This window comes from Ictidomys tridecemlineatus, chromosome 8 (genome assembly GCF_052094955.1).
Source record: "Ictidomys tridecemlineatus isolate mIctTri1 chromosome 8, mIctTri1.hap1, whole genome shotgun sequence".
NCBI classification, from domain to species: Eukaryota; Metazoa; Chordata; class Mammalia; order Rodentia; family Sciuridae; genus Ictidomys; species Ictidomys tridecemlineatus.
Window position 1 is genome coordinate 143,261,696 of NC_135484.1, and position 18,830 is coordinate 143,280,525.

General features: G+C 42.5%; 1 protein-coding gene across 1 annotated transcript; it reads right to left on the reverse strand.

The window, feature by feature from the left end:
- Window positions 1-4,550: 4,550 nt before the first annotated feature.
- Gcm2 (glial cells missing transcription factor 2) lies at window positions 4,551-12,406 on the reverse strand. Its single transcript, XM_005327474.2, has 5 exons — window positions 12,317-12,406; window positions 8,735-8,987; window positions 8,493-8,605; window positions 7,972-8,097; window positions 4,551-6,363 (listed from the first exon to the last, which is right to left on the reverse strand). The coding sequence occupies exons 1-5, from the start codon at window positions 12,404-12,406 to the stop codon at window positions 5,425-5,427; spliced, it is 1,521 nt and encodes a 506-aa protein (XP_005327531.2). The 3' UTR covers window positions 4,551-5,424.
- Between the last annotated feature and the right edge of the window lie 6,424 nt (window positions 12,407-18,830).

Sequence of the window (18,830 nt, forward strand, 5' to 3'; positions counted from 1 at the left end):
CTGGCTTCCCCTTGGCTCCCAGCCCATTCCAATCTACCTCACAGAGGAAGTCTTTTGTCCTGGTTACCAGTGAGTTCCATGTCGCCAGATCCAATGGACACGTTTCTGCCCTCAACTTTTTCAGCAGCATTCAGTAATGTTGACCTCCTTCCTTCTTTAAAAAGTTTGACTCTGGCTTCAGGGACCTCCTTCTCTATCCTGACTTTCTACATATCCTGCCACTAGTTTCCATCTTCTTGATCCTGTTCCTCTACCTCCAAATTGGGAATTCCTCATGGCTTCCTCCCCTTTTTCCTTCTATACTAATACTGTCCAGTAGAAACTTCTGATGTATGCGTGCACTACCCAATGTAGTAGCCACTAGCTATAGATCACTACTGAGTTCTTGCAATGGGGCTAGCATGACCGAGGAAAAGCATTTTACATTAACATTTTAATTACTTTCTATTGCCACATATGGCCAGAGACTGCCACATTAAATAGTGCAACTCTTGACTTTCTTATTGGGTGAGCTACTCTTGGCTTCAAAAACCAGGGTTATGCTTATGATTTCTTGATTGTTAGCTACAGCTCAGACCTCTCCAGGGTTGTATCCATATTATAACTTGGACAACTTACAAGCACCAAGTGGTCTTAACTTAATGGTTCTTTATTCAGCTGCCACTACTTCACAGAACAGTACCACCAGCCACTGAGTTTGTTGAAGCCAGAAACTGAGTCTTTCTTGATTTTCCACAGCTAAATCATAAATAAATTCCACTGACTCTATTTCCAAGTTCCATTTGGAATCTGTCCATTCCATCCATCTCCCTTTCTTGCCTGGATGACTTGCAGTAGTCTACCTGCTTCCTGACCCGGCCTTAATCTATGATCTACACACAGCATTGGAGTGACTCCTCTCAAAATTGAAGTTGGATCATGTCCATTTTCTGATTAAAATTCTTCAGTCGTTTGCCATTGCTTTTGAAATAAATCTGAATGCCTTGTCTTGGACTTTTAGGTTCTGGGACCTGCTATCCACTCCAACCCATTTCTACTGTGTTCCCCTTGTACCTGGCTTCCGGGGCCACAGGTGCTCTGCTATATCAGAGCCTGTGCACTTACCGTTTCCCCTGTTTGCGATCTCTCTTACCAGCTCTTCACATGGATGGCCTTTTCTCATCCTTAGGTTTGTTGCTGGGGATTGAATCCAGGACCTTGCATATGCTAGGCCAATGCTCTACCACTGAGCAGCCCCATCCTTTAGTTCTTAAGTCTCAATTTGGAAAGTAGCTCTTTCCTAGCCACTTGATGAACAGAGTCACTTCTCTTCACTTATTGTCTATCTTAGCATGTCTTCTCCTTTGTGCATTTTGAACTGTGATTATAGAGTTTGTAATCACAGACCATACAAGCTCATTGTCGATAGCCTGCCAGTCTGTAAGCTCCAAAAGCAGAGACTTCAACTTGTCTTATCTCTGTGTCTAATACTAACACATCATTGATTCATGTAAATATTCAATAAATATTTGTTGGATGAATGACCGAATGAAGTAGCTGATGACTAGATTCACAGGCAGGGTAATAGCATCATCCCTTGGTATCTACAGGGGATTGGTTCAACGACCCCCCGATGGATAACAAAATGCATGGATGCTCAAGTCCTCCAAATAAAATAGTACAGTGTTTGCATATCCTCCTGTATACATTAAATTATATCTAGATTTTATAATATCTGATACAATGTAAATGCTATGCAAACACTTGCTATACTGTATGGTTTAGGTAATGATTAAAAAAAAGTTTGTGTAACTTCAGTACAAGCATATTTTTTTTCCTGACTATTTTTGATGAAGTTGGTTGAATCCATGCATGGAGAACTCATAAATATGGAGGGCCAACTGTATGCCCTAATTTTATTGATTTAAAGCTTGATTTTAAATTTGTACTTTAAATAATAACAAATAGAGGACCTGGCTTTGCCAGCTTCTTCCCTTTAAGTGAAGAGCACGGTGGCATCCAGGAGGAAAGCAAGCATCCTAGAGATGAGTCACACAGAGAACACTGTTTTTCTTCCAAAGACCATCTTGCTTTAAGCTTCCAGCAATGACTTACTCTAAAGAGGTTCCCAGTCCTGTTCTGGCAAACTGGAGCCAGAGCCTGGGTTGTACTCTAGAATGATCTGGGGGTTTTAAGCCATGCTGATGGCCGAGTTTCACTCCAAGAGACTGACTTTCCTGGCCTCAGGTGCATTCTGGATGGTGGGATTTTTAAAATTCCCGTGTGATTCTAATGTGTAGCCAGGGCTCAACTTTCCAGTTCCTTCCTTGGTTGGCCACTTTGTAAGACCTTCACTGTGCTATAGAGTCGTCTTTTTAGGGAGGAAGGGAGACCATGGAGGAAGGTTATAAACACATCAATAATTGGAAAATAATTTTTCCGATTATTTTGTCAGTCATGAACTCTATTTGCAGTGGTTTTCTTAGTGCATTGTCTCACTGATCATTAGTCAATATTAGTCAATCCTTTAATTATGAGATAAGTAATTAGTATTTTTCTTTCTTGTATTTGGTACTGGGGATTGATCCCAGGTGCACTTTACCACTGAGCTACATCCCCAGTTCCTTTTATTTTTTATTTTGAGGCAGGATAAGTTGCTAATTCTGTCCCTGAACTTGTGATCCTCCTGCCTGAGCCTCCTGAGTTCCCAGGATTTATCAGGCATGTGCTACCGAGCCTGGCTAAGTCATTAGTGTCTCTCTCAAATGATTCATGGAAACTCATCAGAAGTTAATTCCATTGATTTTGAGTTTTTTTCTGAGAAGCATATCAAGTCTTCTGCAAAATATATCAAGACTGCACACTATTCCATGAGGAGGGAAGAAAGGCTGGTAAGTGATGGACTTGTGTTTCTCGTCGGAGTCCCTCTGCACCAGGGAAGCCTAACTGGGGAGTCTGCCTTGATCAGAGGCATCAGCCCTCAGCCCAGCCCCACCTCCCTTGGCCCTGACCCCTCTGCTCTCAGCAGATGATGTACTCACAGGTCTAACTGCAGGCTTGGTGCATCCCAGCTCTGGAGCTGATCAGAACAATGAACATCAGCCGCCTGGTGCCCTTCCCTTATGCTCCCCATATTTGAAAGCTAATTAGTAAATCAACAAATAGCTATGGTTAATAATCAGTATTCCAAGTTAATATTTAGTATCATTAATAATATTATGTGCCTTTGTATGTTTCCTACTTCCACTCATTTTCTACAGAACTCCTTTACTCCCCCATAGATGAGTGTTTTGGAGCTAAAAATGTGTTCCAGAGGCTCAACTTTCCTCAGTTGGCCCACTTTGCAGACACTGTTCTGTGTTACATAGCTACCTTGCCCTGCATCCTGCTTCTTTGAGGATGGTGGAACTGGGGTGGGGGGCCAACACCGGGAAGATGCTCTCTCTCTGCCCACCTCTCCTGGCATCCACCCCCATAGCCAGGCTGATGCATATTGCCCAGTGGAACACTCGATTCTGTGGCTAAGGTTCCAGATGCCTCGTCTCATCCAACCTTGTTCTCTCTTAGGCTCTTGCTTTATACAATCTCATTGTCATTGCCATTGACCCTTTCCAGCTGAACAGCTTCCCTCCAGCCCCTGATCCCTTGCTGTAGGACAGGGTGTCTCATTCATCATTAGTTCTCTAACCATTTTCACGACTGTGGTCGTCTCCTGGCAATACCTGTACTATTGTCTAATATAATATATATATCAATCATCCTCTGGACCTGTAACCTGAAATAAACTCTCCTTCCTCTAAGTTGTTCTTGTCAGGTAATTTGGTCACAGCAATAAAGAGGTGTGATTAGTGTGAGCTATTCAGGTAGTGATAGCCATGAGATTAAATGAACTAACATATGTTTAGGGCTTAGGAAAGTGTTTACACATAGTAAGTGCTGTCTGAAGTTAAATATTAGTACAAGCTGTGAGTTTGGGCAATGGAAGTTTCAAGAAAAAAGTATTCTATGGGTTCACAAGGCACCCTTTCTTTTGAGAAAAGTTTGGCTAAGGAATCATAGGCGTGAACTCATATGTGTTCAATTTCATGGTAACTGCTGCAGGTATTTATTGGTTCAAGATATTAGAGTTCTATAAGTCAGGTGGCCTATATAGAACCCAAAATGATTTAAAATGGCACCTGACTGCAATTGGTTATTCCAAATGGGTATTCTATGCAAATCTGAGAATGATACCTTCACCCAGACCCCATTCTCAATTTTTTTTTCTTATGAAGTTTGTTAACTTTGCTTGAAAGAGTGTTTTCACTAAGTATTGGGAACAGTATAAAATTGTGGTTGTGTACAATCCAAATGTTCTTTTTTTCAGTGCTGGGGGTTGAACCCAGGGTCTTAAACATGCTAAGCATGAGGGCTACCACAAAGCTGCACCCCAGCTCCCATTCCAAATGTCTTTAAGAGGCTTTATATTATGACGATAGTAAATAGTTCTAAAATAAACTACAAAACTTTCAAATTATTTAATAAGTTTTAATATTTCATAGTAAGCTCTCCAGGTCATAATATAAACACTGTTTCTTCCTATTTCCATTCTGAAGTGATTAAAGCATCAGTTACATTATCTTAAATGTCCTAATTACATTTACTTGAGCACAATCGATTACATTTATGAAGGATAACAAAGGAATTATAAAGCTATATTTGAATGAAACTCTTCATTCTGATTTTGAAATCTAATCAGAGAAACATATTTAGTATAATAATAATCCTCTACATACACGTCATCCTCGTTAGGCTCCCTGTGTTACAAAAACCATCACATTAAGCAAAAGTATTCATCTAATTTATAAAAACCAAAATTATTTTTAAAACATTTGTACTTTACCACTACCAGAGATTTTTTTAAGTTGTAATTATATACTTTGGAGATAAAATGATCAAATTACTTCCTGAGGCTATTCTAACAAGTTCTGAATTCTAAGCAAAAATCTTATGAAATGTCTCAGGGGATAAAATTGTAAAGCTTTTTATCTGAAGCTGTTTAGATGCCTCTAAGAGCCAAATGTGAAATTCTCTAATAGGGAAAAGGCTAATGGAAAAGCTTCAGGGAGGGAAACACAAGCTTGACCTTCTACTGTAGCTTGTAACTTAAGGCCAATATTGTTAATCTTCCTGTTCTCCAGTTTGCTTATTTGTTCATTTGGGAGAATCGTATTTTCTCAACCTAATTGTATGTACCATAGCCAGTCTCAAAATGCTGCACAAAATTTCCCAATACTGTCAAATATTTCCAATAGATAACTTCCTCAGCTAATCAGCATTTTTACTACTATCTATATTTCTTGGAACACAAGACCCATCTCCCAGCTCAACAAAAGATAGTTGCCATTTTGCATTTTCCTCCTGCACGTACACCAACATCATGCACAGGGCAACTTGGAATGTCTTTCAAAAGTCCTCACTGTTATAGCTAAAGAATGGACCTGCTCTGTCCACATGATTGACGGCAGAGCCCAGCCCGTACAGACACACATCCCAGGCATCTGCTCCCTGTGGCCTAGCGGGAGCTGCGTCTTGAGGGAAAGCCAATGTGGATCTGATGGCCCGGCCATCTCCTGGAACTTTCAAAGGAATTTTCCCTGCTGGGGAGGGTGCCCTGGGGACCGCAGCTGGGGGGTCCAGGGCTTCTGTGCAGACAGACATCAGGACATTGTCAGCAGCATAGCTACAGGTTGAAAGGCTGTTAGCCTCCTGTCCACCGTCACCGTGTTTCAGAGCAGGGCACGGGTAGGCCTGGTAGGACACTTTGGTGGTAGTGGTGATCACTGTCTGCAGGGCTGGGCCACTGGCCAAAGGAGTCTCGAGGTACCTACACGGAAACTCTGGATTTTGACATGGGGGCGTGGCCATGGCCTGTAACTGTCCATGGTCAGTCCTCTCCCCAAGGCTGGGTTTTCCAAGTGCTGATTTCCAGCTGCATTGTTTACTGGTGAAATCAAAATTCCTCTCATAGCTGCTGTATGAATTGCCATTATATTGGAGTGCGTTCAGATGAACCCAGTCTGGGTCTTTAGGAACGCTGGTAGAATCTTTACAAAGGGTGGGATAGGGGCTTGCATTTGTGTATCCAGGGCCTGGCAATTCATAGCTGCAGGGTGGTCGAGGCCAATACATTCTTGGGTTTGGATATTTCTGAAAGGGAGGCACCATGTCCCCTTGAAAGACTGCTAGGTCACAGGTGGCTTTGTAAGCATCAGAGTTTGGGAAGGAAGTACAAGGCTGCCCTGGAATAAGGCAGCTTGTGTCAGTAATTACATCAAACAGTTCTGGATTTTCCAGGAAAGATGTGCTGTTGAAATATTCACTGCTGTCTTGATTTGCTCCTGCCTAACAACAACAAAAAAAAGATACAAATGCAGAAATGTGATTTGTAAATGGCGTAGACATCTTCACCCATAACAATAGTCGACCATGCAAATAAAAACAAGTTTCCAATTGGTGGGCTCTGTATTGTGACAATACACTGCTAAGTGACATGATTTGGGCTTGTGGTCCAGAGTTTGCTAAGCTTGAGATTGCTGAGGAATGAACACAACATACGGAATGAGGAAGGTCTGTAGAAACCAGGCAGGATGAGTGGGAGCGGCAGCTGGTCCTATTCTCACCCATGCAGTGTCCGTAACAGTGGACGCTCAGGAGTACACAGAACTGGCTTCAGGTTCTGACTCTGCCCCTCACTAACTGAACAAGTAACTCAACCTCTCTGAGTTTTAGATTCCTTATTAGAAATATGATGAGTTTCTGCAACCATTAAATGTATGCCACTCCTGGATCAGTGCCTGGCAAGTGACAGTGCTCAAATGGTGTCAGTTTCTGATATCCTCCCATGGACACTCTGTCTGCTTGAAATCCTTCTGGAAAAGCCATGCTGTATCAAGTTGCCTAAAGAAACATTGTCTGTTCCTTTACAAATGTTTCTTCAGTTTGGATCTTAAGTGTCTGCCAGAGACCCACATATTATAGGCTTGGTCCTCAGGGTGGCGCTAACCAGGAGGTGAGGGGGCCTTTAGGAGGTGGATTCTTGTTGAAGGTTATAGGTCCGTGGGGACCTGCTCTCAGAGGGGATATTGGGACCCTGGCCCCTTCTCTCTGCTGTTTCTCTTTTACTTCTGGCCATAAGGTAAGGGCTTTCTCTACCATGCACTCACCACAGGCCCAAAAGAAACAGTCTAATCAACCATGGATTGAAATCACCAAAACTATAAGCCAAAATAAAACTTTTCTTTTTAAAAATTTGATTGACTCAGGCATTTCGTGACAGTACCGGAAAGCTGGCTAACACAAATATAAAGGGCCCTTTCAAGGATGCCCTGTTAACTCACTGTTAGTATGCACATTCAGTAGTCCCCACTTATCCATAGTTTTGCTTTTTGAGGTTTCAATTACCCATGGTCAACCAAGGTCCAAAATTATTAAGAGGAAAATACTAGAAATAAATAATTCACAAATGTTAAATAACTTTAATTATAATCTATTGTTATCATTGTTCTATTTTATGAGTCATTTGGTTAATCTCTTACTATGCCTAATTTGTAAATTGAACTTTTTCATAGGTTTATACATATGTGTGTATAAACACACATATATATAAATATATATAAAACAACCTATATAGGGCTTGGTATTATCTATAGTTTCAGGCATGCACTGGGAGGTCTTGAATTTATTCCCTGAGGATAATAGTTCTGGTGTCTTTCTTTCTCTAAGGCTGTTGGATAATCAGGCACTTGTATCAGGAAGTCAGCAGACATCTTAACTGTACCACTGCCAATAGAGATCATGGGCTACAGGGGATTAGAGATTCCAATCAAGTGTCGATGTAATGACATTTTTTAGAGATACTTAATTTAAGGGATGACATACATATTTCAATTATCAGTGTATTCGACTGTGAAAATGAACATAGAGCACAGCGCACGGTCATCTCCCCATTACCTCGGGTTCACGCATTCTCTTTTTCTGGGGTTGGTAAAAAGAGGTCATCTGTCTCTTGAGGGCACTTCTTCTAGCTTCTGTCTCTGATTTACTCTCGGGTCTTGCGTGATCATGAATGCCCTTGGCCTGCATTAATGAAGAAATGGATCATCTATCTGTTCCTCTAGAGAAAGCTGGCTATGGTTTAAGCTGGCCAAAAATTGATCATGACTTTTCCAAAGATCCCAAGTTTTTTTTCTTTTTTCCAAAAAGAGAAAAAAAAAATCTTGAAAATAAAACACCATCAATGACAGATACCTTAAAAGGTAGCTTGTAACTGTTACTATAACTTGGTTTACTACATCTGGCCTTTAAAGAGCACACACAGTACATAAGCTAATTCCTGGGTAACTGGTAGGTGCCTGGGCCCCCCCACCACCACCTATTTTCAACCCCTGGAGTTGTATCGGGTTTAATTTAGAGTTTGGTGCCCGTGCTAGGATGAAACTATCCATCACAAATTGTATTCTCGCCTCACCTACCTGAAAAAATATAGCGTTGCCATCCAGCCTCCAGAAATTGGTCACAGGGTATCCACTGTGCCCTCGACAAGGAATCAACTCCAAAGCAGAATGGCAGTTGGGACACGCTTTCTCTGCCAACCCCAGAGGGAGAAATGTTAGGAACAACCCCGACCTCAGACTCCCTAAAGAAAGGGGAAATTGGTTGGGAACCGAGAGCTCAGGACTCTGAGGCCACCCCACTCCCTGGCCGGCGCCCTCACTCTGCTGTTTCAGCCTGGCTTTGTCACAGATGGCTGGCCGCAGCTGCAGGCTGGAGCCGTCCGGCAGGGCGCAGGCATGCGCGCACACCACCACGCCCAGGCACGACTTCTTGAGGATGTGGCCATTGTGGTTGTTGGTGTTGCGCATGGCCCAGCCGCTCAGGTGGCGCTGTGCCTTCTTCTCCTCCCTGCTGTAGATGTAGCGCACGTAGCCATCGGGCCACTCACGGAAGTGGTCAAAGTGAGCCGGCTCCTGGGAGGAAGCGCGGAAACAAAAGTGACTCTTTTCATGGAGCTCAAATCACATGCATCAAGCTTTTAATTTTCTCCCAGCACATTAGAATAAAAATGGGTTCTTGTTAAATGCAGAAAGGTTGTAAAACTCCCAAACTGTGCTACAAGATACCACTTACCCTATGTGTGCTTTTTTGACAACCAGCTAATAATAAATATTTGTACAGCACTTATCTTCTAAAGTTGTACATGTATTATGTCATCACTCTCACACCACGGAAAGGCAATTATGCCCATTTTGCAGAAAGGTTCATTGACTTGTCCAAGTTCACACGGCTAGAAAGACCTGGCTATAGGCTTGACCACCCCAGACTTGCCTTGGACAAACTCTAGAGCCTGAGGTCTGAGTTCATTATCACTGTCATTCTAGTTCTTGATGTATTCAAGTGTTGAAAACATTTTCAAGTTCAGTATCAAAATACCAGGGGAAAAAAAAAGTAATTGGAGTGCTCTATAACTGAAATGCAATTGAACCTGTAAATATCTTTAAGTCAATATTTTTTTTCTTCAAAAACTCTTGGTTCTCTATCCCAAACCTGCCAGTGGCGCCCAGAACAATGTTCCTGAGACAAGGACAGTTTCCCCTCTCCACTCTTCACCTCACTGTGCAAATTTTAAAAGGTACCTTGATGAAGGACCTAGCCATAATGATAAATCTTGAGCTTTGAGCTTTGGTGATATTGCCATTATTTTCAACAAACAGCCACATGCCTGAAATAATAAGTAATATCTAAAATACTGAGCACTAATATACTGTGTGCATGTATGAATACGTAACAACGAGTCCCACTATTATACATAATTATATGTACAAATGAAAAATGTACATACCATAAAAATAAATACCGAGCATTGCTTTAATACTCATATTTGAGAGTCTTTTTTCCTGTTTTGTGTATTATTTATACTGTGATATGTGTCTTTTTGTATTTAAGTTCGATATAAAATTACCCATCACTGAACACTATTTACCAGATACTTTCTAGGGCAATGGCCAGTAAACTGGTACTATTGACCAAATCCAGCTTGCTCCTTGTTTTTTATATGTCCTCAAGCTAAGAGTAATTTTTTACATTTTTAAATGATTGGGGGAAAATCAAAAGAATTATACTTTGTGATGCCTGAAACTTACATAGGACTTAAATTACAGTGTCTATTAGATTGGTTGGAAGATGGCCACATACATTCTTTTGTGTATTATCTATGGATGCTTTTGCAATAAAATGCAGAATTGAGTATTTGGGACAGAGACATCATGCATGCTTCAAAGCCATATTCTGCAATATCTGTAATCCTCACAAAACTTTGCAAGATGAACATTCTTACACTCATTTAACAGATAAGGAATAGGAGGCTAGACAGATAGTTTTCTTCAGTAGTATAGTTGGGAATTAAACAAAAGATCTGCAGCAGCCAGACCCTATTGATCTTACTGGTATAATAAAAGATCAGAAGAGTATGTTCATAGTAGGAAGCCAATTGTAGCTCTTTGCCCTCCCACTACCTGGGAAAATTAGATCAAACATTTGCAAAGTCAAAGTATTCTCAGTTGGACAATTCAGAATTGTGTACATCATTAGTATTTCCCAGTCTAATAGTAATAACATAAAGTGATGATTTTATTTCCAAAACCACAAGGATATTGTTGAAGTCATTATTGTTAGTAATAGGCATAATTTATTTTTCTTTGAAACATTAGAATTGATATAAATTAACACACTGATTTAAGCTTATTAACAAATGGAATATATGATGATGTATTATCAAATCTAAGTTTATATTAACAGCACATCTGTTGGTTTTAAATGTAAACATTTAAAATTGAGGAACTTAGTATCAAATCAACAATTGTCCAGAAAAAAAAAGAATGGCTCCAATACTCCCTTTCCAGGTGCAGACCAGGCCTTCCTGTCTCACACAGCTCCTGAGGAAGGGGTGCTAGAGGTGCAGTCAGAAACTGTTTCTAAATCATACAACAGCAGAGGATGTCCAAGACTAAAGATTTCCTTTGCTGTGATACAGTGACACGTGTGTGTGTGTGTGTGTGTGTGTGTGTGTGTGTGTGTGTGAGAGAGAGAGAGAGAGAGAGAGAGAGAGAGAGAGAGACACTCTGGATGAGAGTTTGAGATTCTTATCTAGTTCTACCACTTGATGACAGGTCTGTAGCCTGAGACTAAGGTACATTCAAGGACTGTATCAAGGTCATAGAGCCAGTTCAGTTCTCCCCCTCAGTCAGAGCAGGGCTAGAAGCTGTCTTTCCTTTCTCTTTTTATGGGCCAGTGTGACTGTTCCTTTTGAGATGTTACACATACTCCCTGATTAAGAACCAGGGAAAATAATTCATATTTACTAGGAAGTCTAGAAAACGCTGCAGGGATGAGCCACTGCTGAATTATGTTACAACACATATATACATTCAAAAAATAGCAAACGGTAAGAAGCTACACTTCTGATTAACGAATTGCTATTCACCTGGCACACGATAAAGACTGAGTAAATGCCAAGTTTCTCACTCCTGCACCACAACTCTGCTGGAAAGTTGCTCAGGAAGCAACTCGCATTCTCCAGCCTGACCACCTACACCCAGGACTTTCAAGTCACCCCTCAGTTTTGACCCCAATCAGTAGACCAACCATAACTGCCTGGCTCATTTCCTGCATGTAGCTCTAAACCACTTGGCTCCATTCAAACAAAACAAAACAAATTTACTAAAAGTGTGATGGGTCTCCTTGTCTTTAAAGAAGTGAGGTTTAGGAGAAAATGCCTTCATTAGCATGACTGCGGAAACTCCAAATAAGGCAGTGGGTTCTATCTAAACCAATTGCTCAAGTTGCCATCTCCCTTTACAATCCTATCTTACAGCTTTGTTGCAGGAGAAGCAGTGGTATTTGCATTTTCTGTGTTTCCCTCCTACGTTTCTTCTGGGTTTTCCAATAAGCAGAAAAGGGGAGAAAGAACTGATTTCTACCGTGGCTAAAGGCAAGGTGTCTTGCTCTCACTGGACTAATCAGAATGTGGAGCCCGATCGATATTTCCTACTGCTTCCAGCACCCTTTCAGATAAGCACAAGGTAACTGCTGGGAGTACCCAAATCTCTAAATCCAACTTGGTCTTTTGGAGAGTCCAGAAAACTTTTCTCTACATTTGAGGGCTCTCAGAAATTGTGTGTGTGTGTGTGTGTGTGTGTGTGTGTGTCTCCAGAGTCTCAGCAAGAACTTACATGCCGTTGTTCCCCCTTCTTTGAACGGACAACGCCACGCGTGCCCGCACACACTCAGTTTCATTCACCTGAGGCATCTGCGGATCGTTGATGTCCCAGTTGAGCTTCATCCCATAGGCGCACGCACGGTCCGCGTCCTGCGCTACCTCTGCCGGCATCTGCCCAGCCTAGCTCGCCTTCTCTTCCTAGGATCCTGAAAGATAGAAAAAACGAGAGGTGTGCAAGGTGATCCTCCCACCTTTAATAAGAAGAAATCAGGTGTGTGTGAGAGGGAGCTCGCAAGCGAGTTGTTTAGAAATTCAGAAGCTGCAAGCTGCAGACTTGGATTGGGCAGAGCCCTGTCCTCAACTGCGGTGCTGAAATCTCTCCACCCAGAGAGCAGCACGGGTCTGGCAGCTGTCTGCAAGTTTATAGAGATACACCCCTGCGGCTCCGCCTTTCCTCCTCGCTGCGCTCTCTAGAGCCCTTCTCCAGAAGCGGGTCACCCCCTCCCGGATAGATCCCGAAAGGAGGAGGAGGTTAAATCTAGCCTTTTTTGAATCTAGAAGAAACTGAAGCCAAGATGGGATGCAGGAATTAGAATATTTCATTTAAATTGCAAACCATTTTTATTCCTAATCGCACCTCGGTCTCCGTCGTTTTGGAGAAGGCTTAGATCGAGGCTTTTGAAGCAGCGGTTTGCTAGCAAAGTCCCCCGATAGCCCACACTCCATTCCAGGAGAGCGTGGGAACCGTGCGGGCACTCTCAACCGCCAGCCCCCCGCCCAAGTCTGAATAGGCGTGCCCACACCTAGCGTGGGGCCGATTTGCTTTGAACCTCCGCTCTCGGCTCTTGCTGCAGCTGTTGGGCGACTCGAGGAGTCTATGCTTGGCTGCATGGGACGTCGGAGGGGGCCCCCAGATGTTGCCGAAAGCTCGCTGGCGCACCCACGCTCTTGGGGCTGCAGAGACCTGAGTCCTGGAGAAAGTCCTGGAAAGTGAATCTGGAGGCGGTGGGGGTGAGATGAACACCGGGTAGATGGAGAGGGCGGTCCAAGTTGCGCTCTCCTGCGGGAGCTCAGAAGTCCTGAGAACCCCGGAACCTCGGCTTCCTTATCCATTAAATAAAGAACCGAGTGGAGTTCCGTGAGGTTTCCGTTCAAGTCACCCACATGAACGCAAATCTTAAAAAGAAATGTCTATTGGTATTGTGGAAATTCCCTTTAAAGAAATCTTTATTGATATTGTCGTGGAAACATCGCGACAAATTCAGTTACTTCGTGGTGTCTTGGAAGGCTTTTGGGGGATTGGAGAACCCTTGCTTGGACAATGTGAGCCCTCAGGACTGAGACGAAGCCTGCTTCCGACGTGCACCCGCCTCACTTCTGGCGATTCCGGCACCTGGAGGCACCCCCCCAAAAAAGAAAAGAAAAGAAATCAATTGGAGTCACTAAAGTCGCTCTTTCGCTATCCCAGGGACGGATCCTAGGCGGCGAGAGAGGATGGTCATCCGGAATTTATTCCTAGATGTCTTGTTTGCAGTCGGCTCGCTTCTGGTTTCAGCTCTAGCCAGAGCACAGATCAACCCCTCGAGGCCTACAGCTGTTAGCGGAGGACATTCCCGACCCACGTCCCTCCAAATCCCAACACTGGACCTGGGCACTTTGGAGCGCGCCCCAAGTGCAATGCCCACAGCTGCTGGGAGACCTCGCCAGGAGGGCGCTGGGTGCGGCGCCTCTTGAGGATTAATCCCTTCGTTTGACAAAAGCCTGGAAAACGAGGTGCGTTTTAAGACCAGGACCCCAAGAAGCCAAGGATCATTCGCCCACATTGCTAGCTTACCTCTGCAATCAAGGGCACCACACGTCTGTTCAGAAAAGTCAGTCCAAGAGCAAGGCACGCTTCAGGATTGCCCGCCAACCTCAGTAAACCCGCGAAAAGTCAATTTGGGGCAGATCCTCGCCTGCTTTCCTTCTAGTTTTAAGGCCAGGCCCTCGTCCCAGGGGAAGAGGAAACATCCTAGAAGAAGGAAGAGATTTTTTTTCATTCCCAGCTTCTTCTCCTGAACGCTCTTGTCAAGGCATCACTAAGTCTGGGTGGGAATGGGAAAGATGTTTCTGCTCCTGTTCACACTTCCACCCACAAACTACCATCTCATTGACTGCGGAAGGTCCCTGTCATTCGGTTGCTTTTTTGTATTGCGTGTTCTTTCAAAATTAAATTAAAATTATTGACCAATTTTAAATAGATATTTCATTAAATGTGATAGTTTAAGATAATTTATATTTTAAATGTCTTAAAAAGGATTTTGAAGCCCCGCCGGTGGCACAGCCTATAATCCCAGCAGGAGGACCACAAGTTCCAGGCAGACCTCAGCAGCTCAGCAAAGCCATAAGTAACTTAGTGAGACCCTATTTGAAAATTGGGGAAAAATAATTAAAAAGAGGTGGGGTAGCTGGAGATATAGCTCAGTAGTAAAGCACTTAAGATCAAACCCCTGTACCAAAAGAAAAAAAAAAAGACTAAAAATAGTCATTTACCATTATCTCTGAGAATACATAGACATTAATTTCTGGTGGTAGTGCAAACATTGTTGGAATATTTCTTTCCTCCATGTTTTTGAGATGTCCCTAGAAAGTCATGACCCTTCAAAAATATGTGTTTTGTACCGGCGATTGAACTTAGGGGCACTTAACCATTGAAGCACATCCCCAATCCTTTTTAATATTTTATTTAGAGATGGGGTTTCACTGCATTGCTTAAAACCTTGCTAAACTGCTGAGGTTGGCTTAGATCCTCCTGCCTCACCCTCCTGAGCTGCTGGGATTACAGGCATGCACCACTGTGGCCAGCATATGTGATTTTTTAACATTAAAAGTAAATCAATTAACTTGTAAATGGATTCTATTGTTCAAAAAGGGGAACCTCACAGAACCCCCACCATATTTAGTTTGTGAAGTATTAGAATATATATATTCCAAGTTACTCTAAAATATGTCTGAGTCAATATATTGGTAAAAGAAGCTAACCAATGTAAAAATATAAGTAAATAAGTGTTATTATTTTTTATGATGTTGTTTTTAATATCTCATGAAGATTGAATACATTGATACTATAGAGTTTTAAAGGCTGTATTTTCTCTCAAATCTGGAAAAGGTTGATTTTGAAGTTTTCTATTTAATAGTAAAAAAGTTAATTTCATATAAAATCCATTTAAACTTACTTGATTGTTGTTTTTACTATGCTTTAATTCTTTCCTGCCCTAACATTAGCATGGATCTAGGGGTTTTGTTAGTTTGTGTTTTTTATACTGGGGATTGACACCAGGAGTGGTTTATCACTAAGCTACATCCCATCTCCTTGTTTTCCCTTTCTTTTTCTTGTCTTTTATTTCTTCTTCTATTTTTCTGTTTTAAAGAGTCTTGCTAAATTGTTTATCCTCCTTGTCTCAGGCTCCAGTGTGCCCCACCTCGCTGCAATTTAGGATTTTTAAAATTCACAACTGTGCCTGTTACTAGTTTAAAATTATGAGTCCATTCATTCAAAATGAAAGGAACGAAACTTTAAATTTTGTAAACTTAGATTAAAACAAATAGATTAAAAAAAGTGTCGTTACAACATGTTTGCCAGGAAACAGACAGGTCCATAGTTGACAGGAACATCGTTTTGAATAGACTGGACGTGCCAAGTCCTGGCTTAGTAACAAGGATTTTGGTTTTGTGTTTGCTTTCTTGTAGATAAATTTCTTCTGTAAATAGCACAACATGAAGTACAGCGGTTAGGGATAAAAGTAAGGAGTTTTACACAAGGAATGTTTGTCGTTTTGTTTTGTTTTAGAGGAAACTCAAGTCATTTATTTTTACCGCGGTGTTCAGATCACAGGCCACCTACAGAAGCAATTTAGCAATTAGCACGCACAGGTTAAGTAAGCGGACAAAAAACAAGCTGAGTGTTTGCTTTATTTTTAATTACCACCCCGTCTCCAAGGTACTTTAAAATACAAAGGAACAGAAAGCACCTTTTTGTGATGCCAGGAAAGTGTTCCGGGTACAAACTGTTCCTATGCAAAACGGTTCAGCTGTGGTCAATACACATCAAAGGACCAAAACCAGCCCCTGGGTCCGTGGACCGAGAAGAGAAAGCCTCACCCGACGGGTAGCGCAAAGGTGACGCCCATTAGTTTGGATTTTTGCGCACACAATGTTTACCAAAGGTGTTCTCGTCTTTTGCGCGTTGATTTTCTCTTAAGGAGCGTGTGCGTGCGCGCAGGTGGCCTGGCCACGAGCGCTAGTTACTCGCACGCGTTTCTTGAATCTCCAGCACCGGGGTCTAATAGATTTCGGGAGCAGGTTCATTCAATTAGAGATCCTGGAGAAGATTCAAATCCAAGAGCCATCGTGCGCCTCAGACCCTCACCGCAGCGCTCCCAGCCGGCAGTGATCTCGGGCCACTGAACTGAGAGTGTGGAGCCGGGCGGAGCGCACCGCCCTGAGTCTTGGGTCAAGTGCGGCGTAAGCTCCCAAGCGTCGGGATGCCAGCGGTGAGTGACCGACACCCGCGCACCGGGGGCGCGGGTGGAGCGAGGCCCAAGTCTCCAGAGACCAGGCACTGGGTACAGTCTTAGGCCACTGCTGGACAAATCCTTCCCGAGGCTCCTTGAACGCTTCAACCTCCTTCTGTTCTCTGGGAGTTGATTGGCAGCTTTCAGGAGAACAATGAGACAGGGCAGAAATCCTGTCTTCAGTTACAGCGCCTGGGGAAGAAACTGCAGGATTCGTGTTTGGAAAGCAACGCGATGTTTTATTCCAGCTCCTCAAGCTTTTTCCCTTTTGTGCGTAGAAAGTTTCGATTGACCTTCACCTGCTGGGCCCCAAATCTGCATTCCGAAACGTTGCGAATTTATTTAACTCCAAGAAAAAGGATGCCCCCTAAGACAGCCAGAGGGTCTTGGTACCCCCCAGAGCTCCAATTTATCAGCATTTAACTAGCATTGATGGCTGTTCGGGAAAAATGGCCCAAGTCTGGGTTAGGGCCTTTGACCTCACCCTATTTTTCATGTTTGTAAATTATAATATGGTAAAATACATTTAAGAATTTTGGTCAGATGCATAGAAATGTACTGTTGTCCAAACTAGATTCAGAAGATAATTTTTAAAAATGTTTAAGATACTTTTAGACCTATACTTGTTCATTTATTTATATGCAGTGCTGAGAATCGAACCCAGTGCCTTACACACGCTAAGCAAGCGCTCTGCCACTGAGCCACCACCCCAGCCCCTTGAGAAGATACTTTTAAAAATAGTTTGTTTGGGCTGGGATTGTGGTTTAGTGGTAGAGCACTCACCACGCATGTGTAAGGCACTGGGTTTGATCCTCAGCACCACATAAAAAAATAAACAAAATAAAGGTATTGTGTCCATCTACAACTAAAATAAGTAAATAAGGCTTGTTTGTATTATGCTTTTCAATTGTTGGCATGAAGGGAGATCAGATACTGTTACTCAATGTGGCCTAACAATGTTTAAAGTCAGAATAGTGGATCAGGGATCACTTCCTGAAGAAAACAACCTACTACTAAATGTTTTGGATACTTCTTTAGTGGTGGTTGGTGTTTGATCCCTGAAATTTCAGTATAGAAGCCCCAACATTGAAAAGTTGCACATTGCCAATACAAAGCTTAAACTAAGGCTGAGCTGGAGAGGCACTTTTTATTTTAATTGACAAGTACTGATTCTGAAAATGGTTTAATTCAAAGCCTTTAATTTACAGTCACCAGTATAGAATTTAAATTTGTTATGGGCATTTATTCAAATAATGTCTGCTTCTTTTAATAGTCTGCATTGCGCTAAAGGAAACCAGATAATATTTATTTGCAGCTCAAGAGGCTTAGACGGGAGGATCATGAGTTCAAAGCCAGCCTCGGCAACAGTGAAGCACTCAGCAGCTCAGTGAGACCCTGTCTCTAAATTAAAAAAAAAAAAAAAAAAAAAGCTAGGGGTGTGGCTCAGTGGTTGAGTACTCCTGAGTTCAATCCAAAGTTGTCTGCCCCCCCCCCCAAGGCACTGTTACTGTGATGGAACTGTTGCTCAGTGGTTGAGTGCTTATCTGGCATGGACCTCCTGGATTTGATCCCTAGCACCGCAAACAACAAAAAAACCCCATGGTCTGTCTTAGGCTGTAATCAGCATCAGGAGCAAACAAAAAGTTTCTATTCAAATAAACAATGTAAGCCTTTATTTTTAGACCTTGAAATAGAATTCTTCGAAATGAAGTGTGTGTGTGTGTGTGTGTGTGTGTGTGTGTGTGTGTGCGCGCGCGCGCGCGCGTGTTCGTGTGTAACATCTTTTTTATTGCACACAGAAAAATGAAGGTCCTTTGCAGTCTGTTAAGGAAGATGATAGTGTCGGGAAGAACCAAGATGCCTTCTGGGTAAAGATCAAGTTTATTTTGTATTCTTTGGTAGTTCTGATGGGTCATAAGCCAGAAACCCTTTTTTGTTTCTTCTTCCCTAATCTCCCATATCTAATTCATTTCCATGTCTAGCTGATCTTACCTCCCACTGTCCTGACACCTTAGTATAAACCATCTTGCACCCAGGGAGCA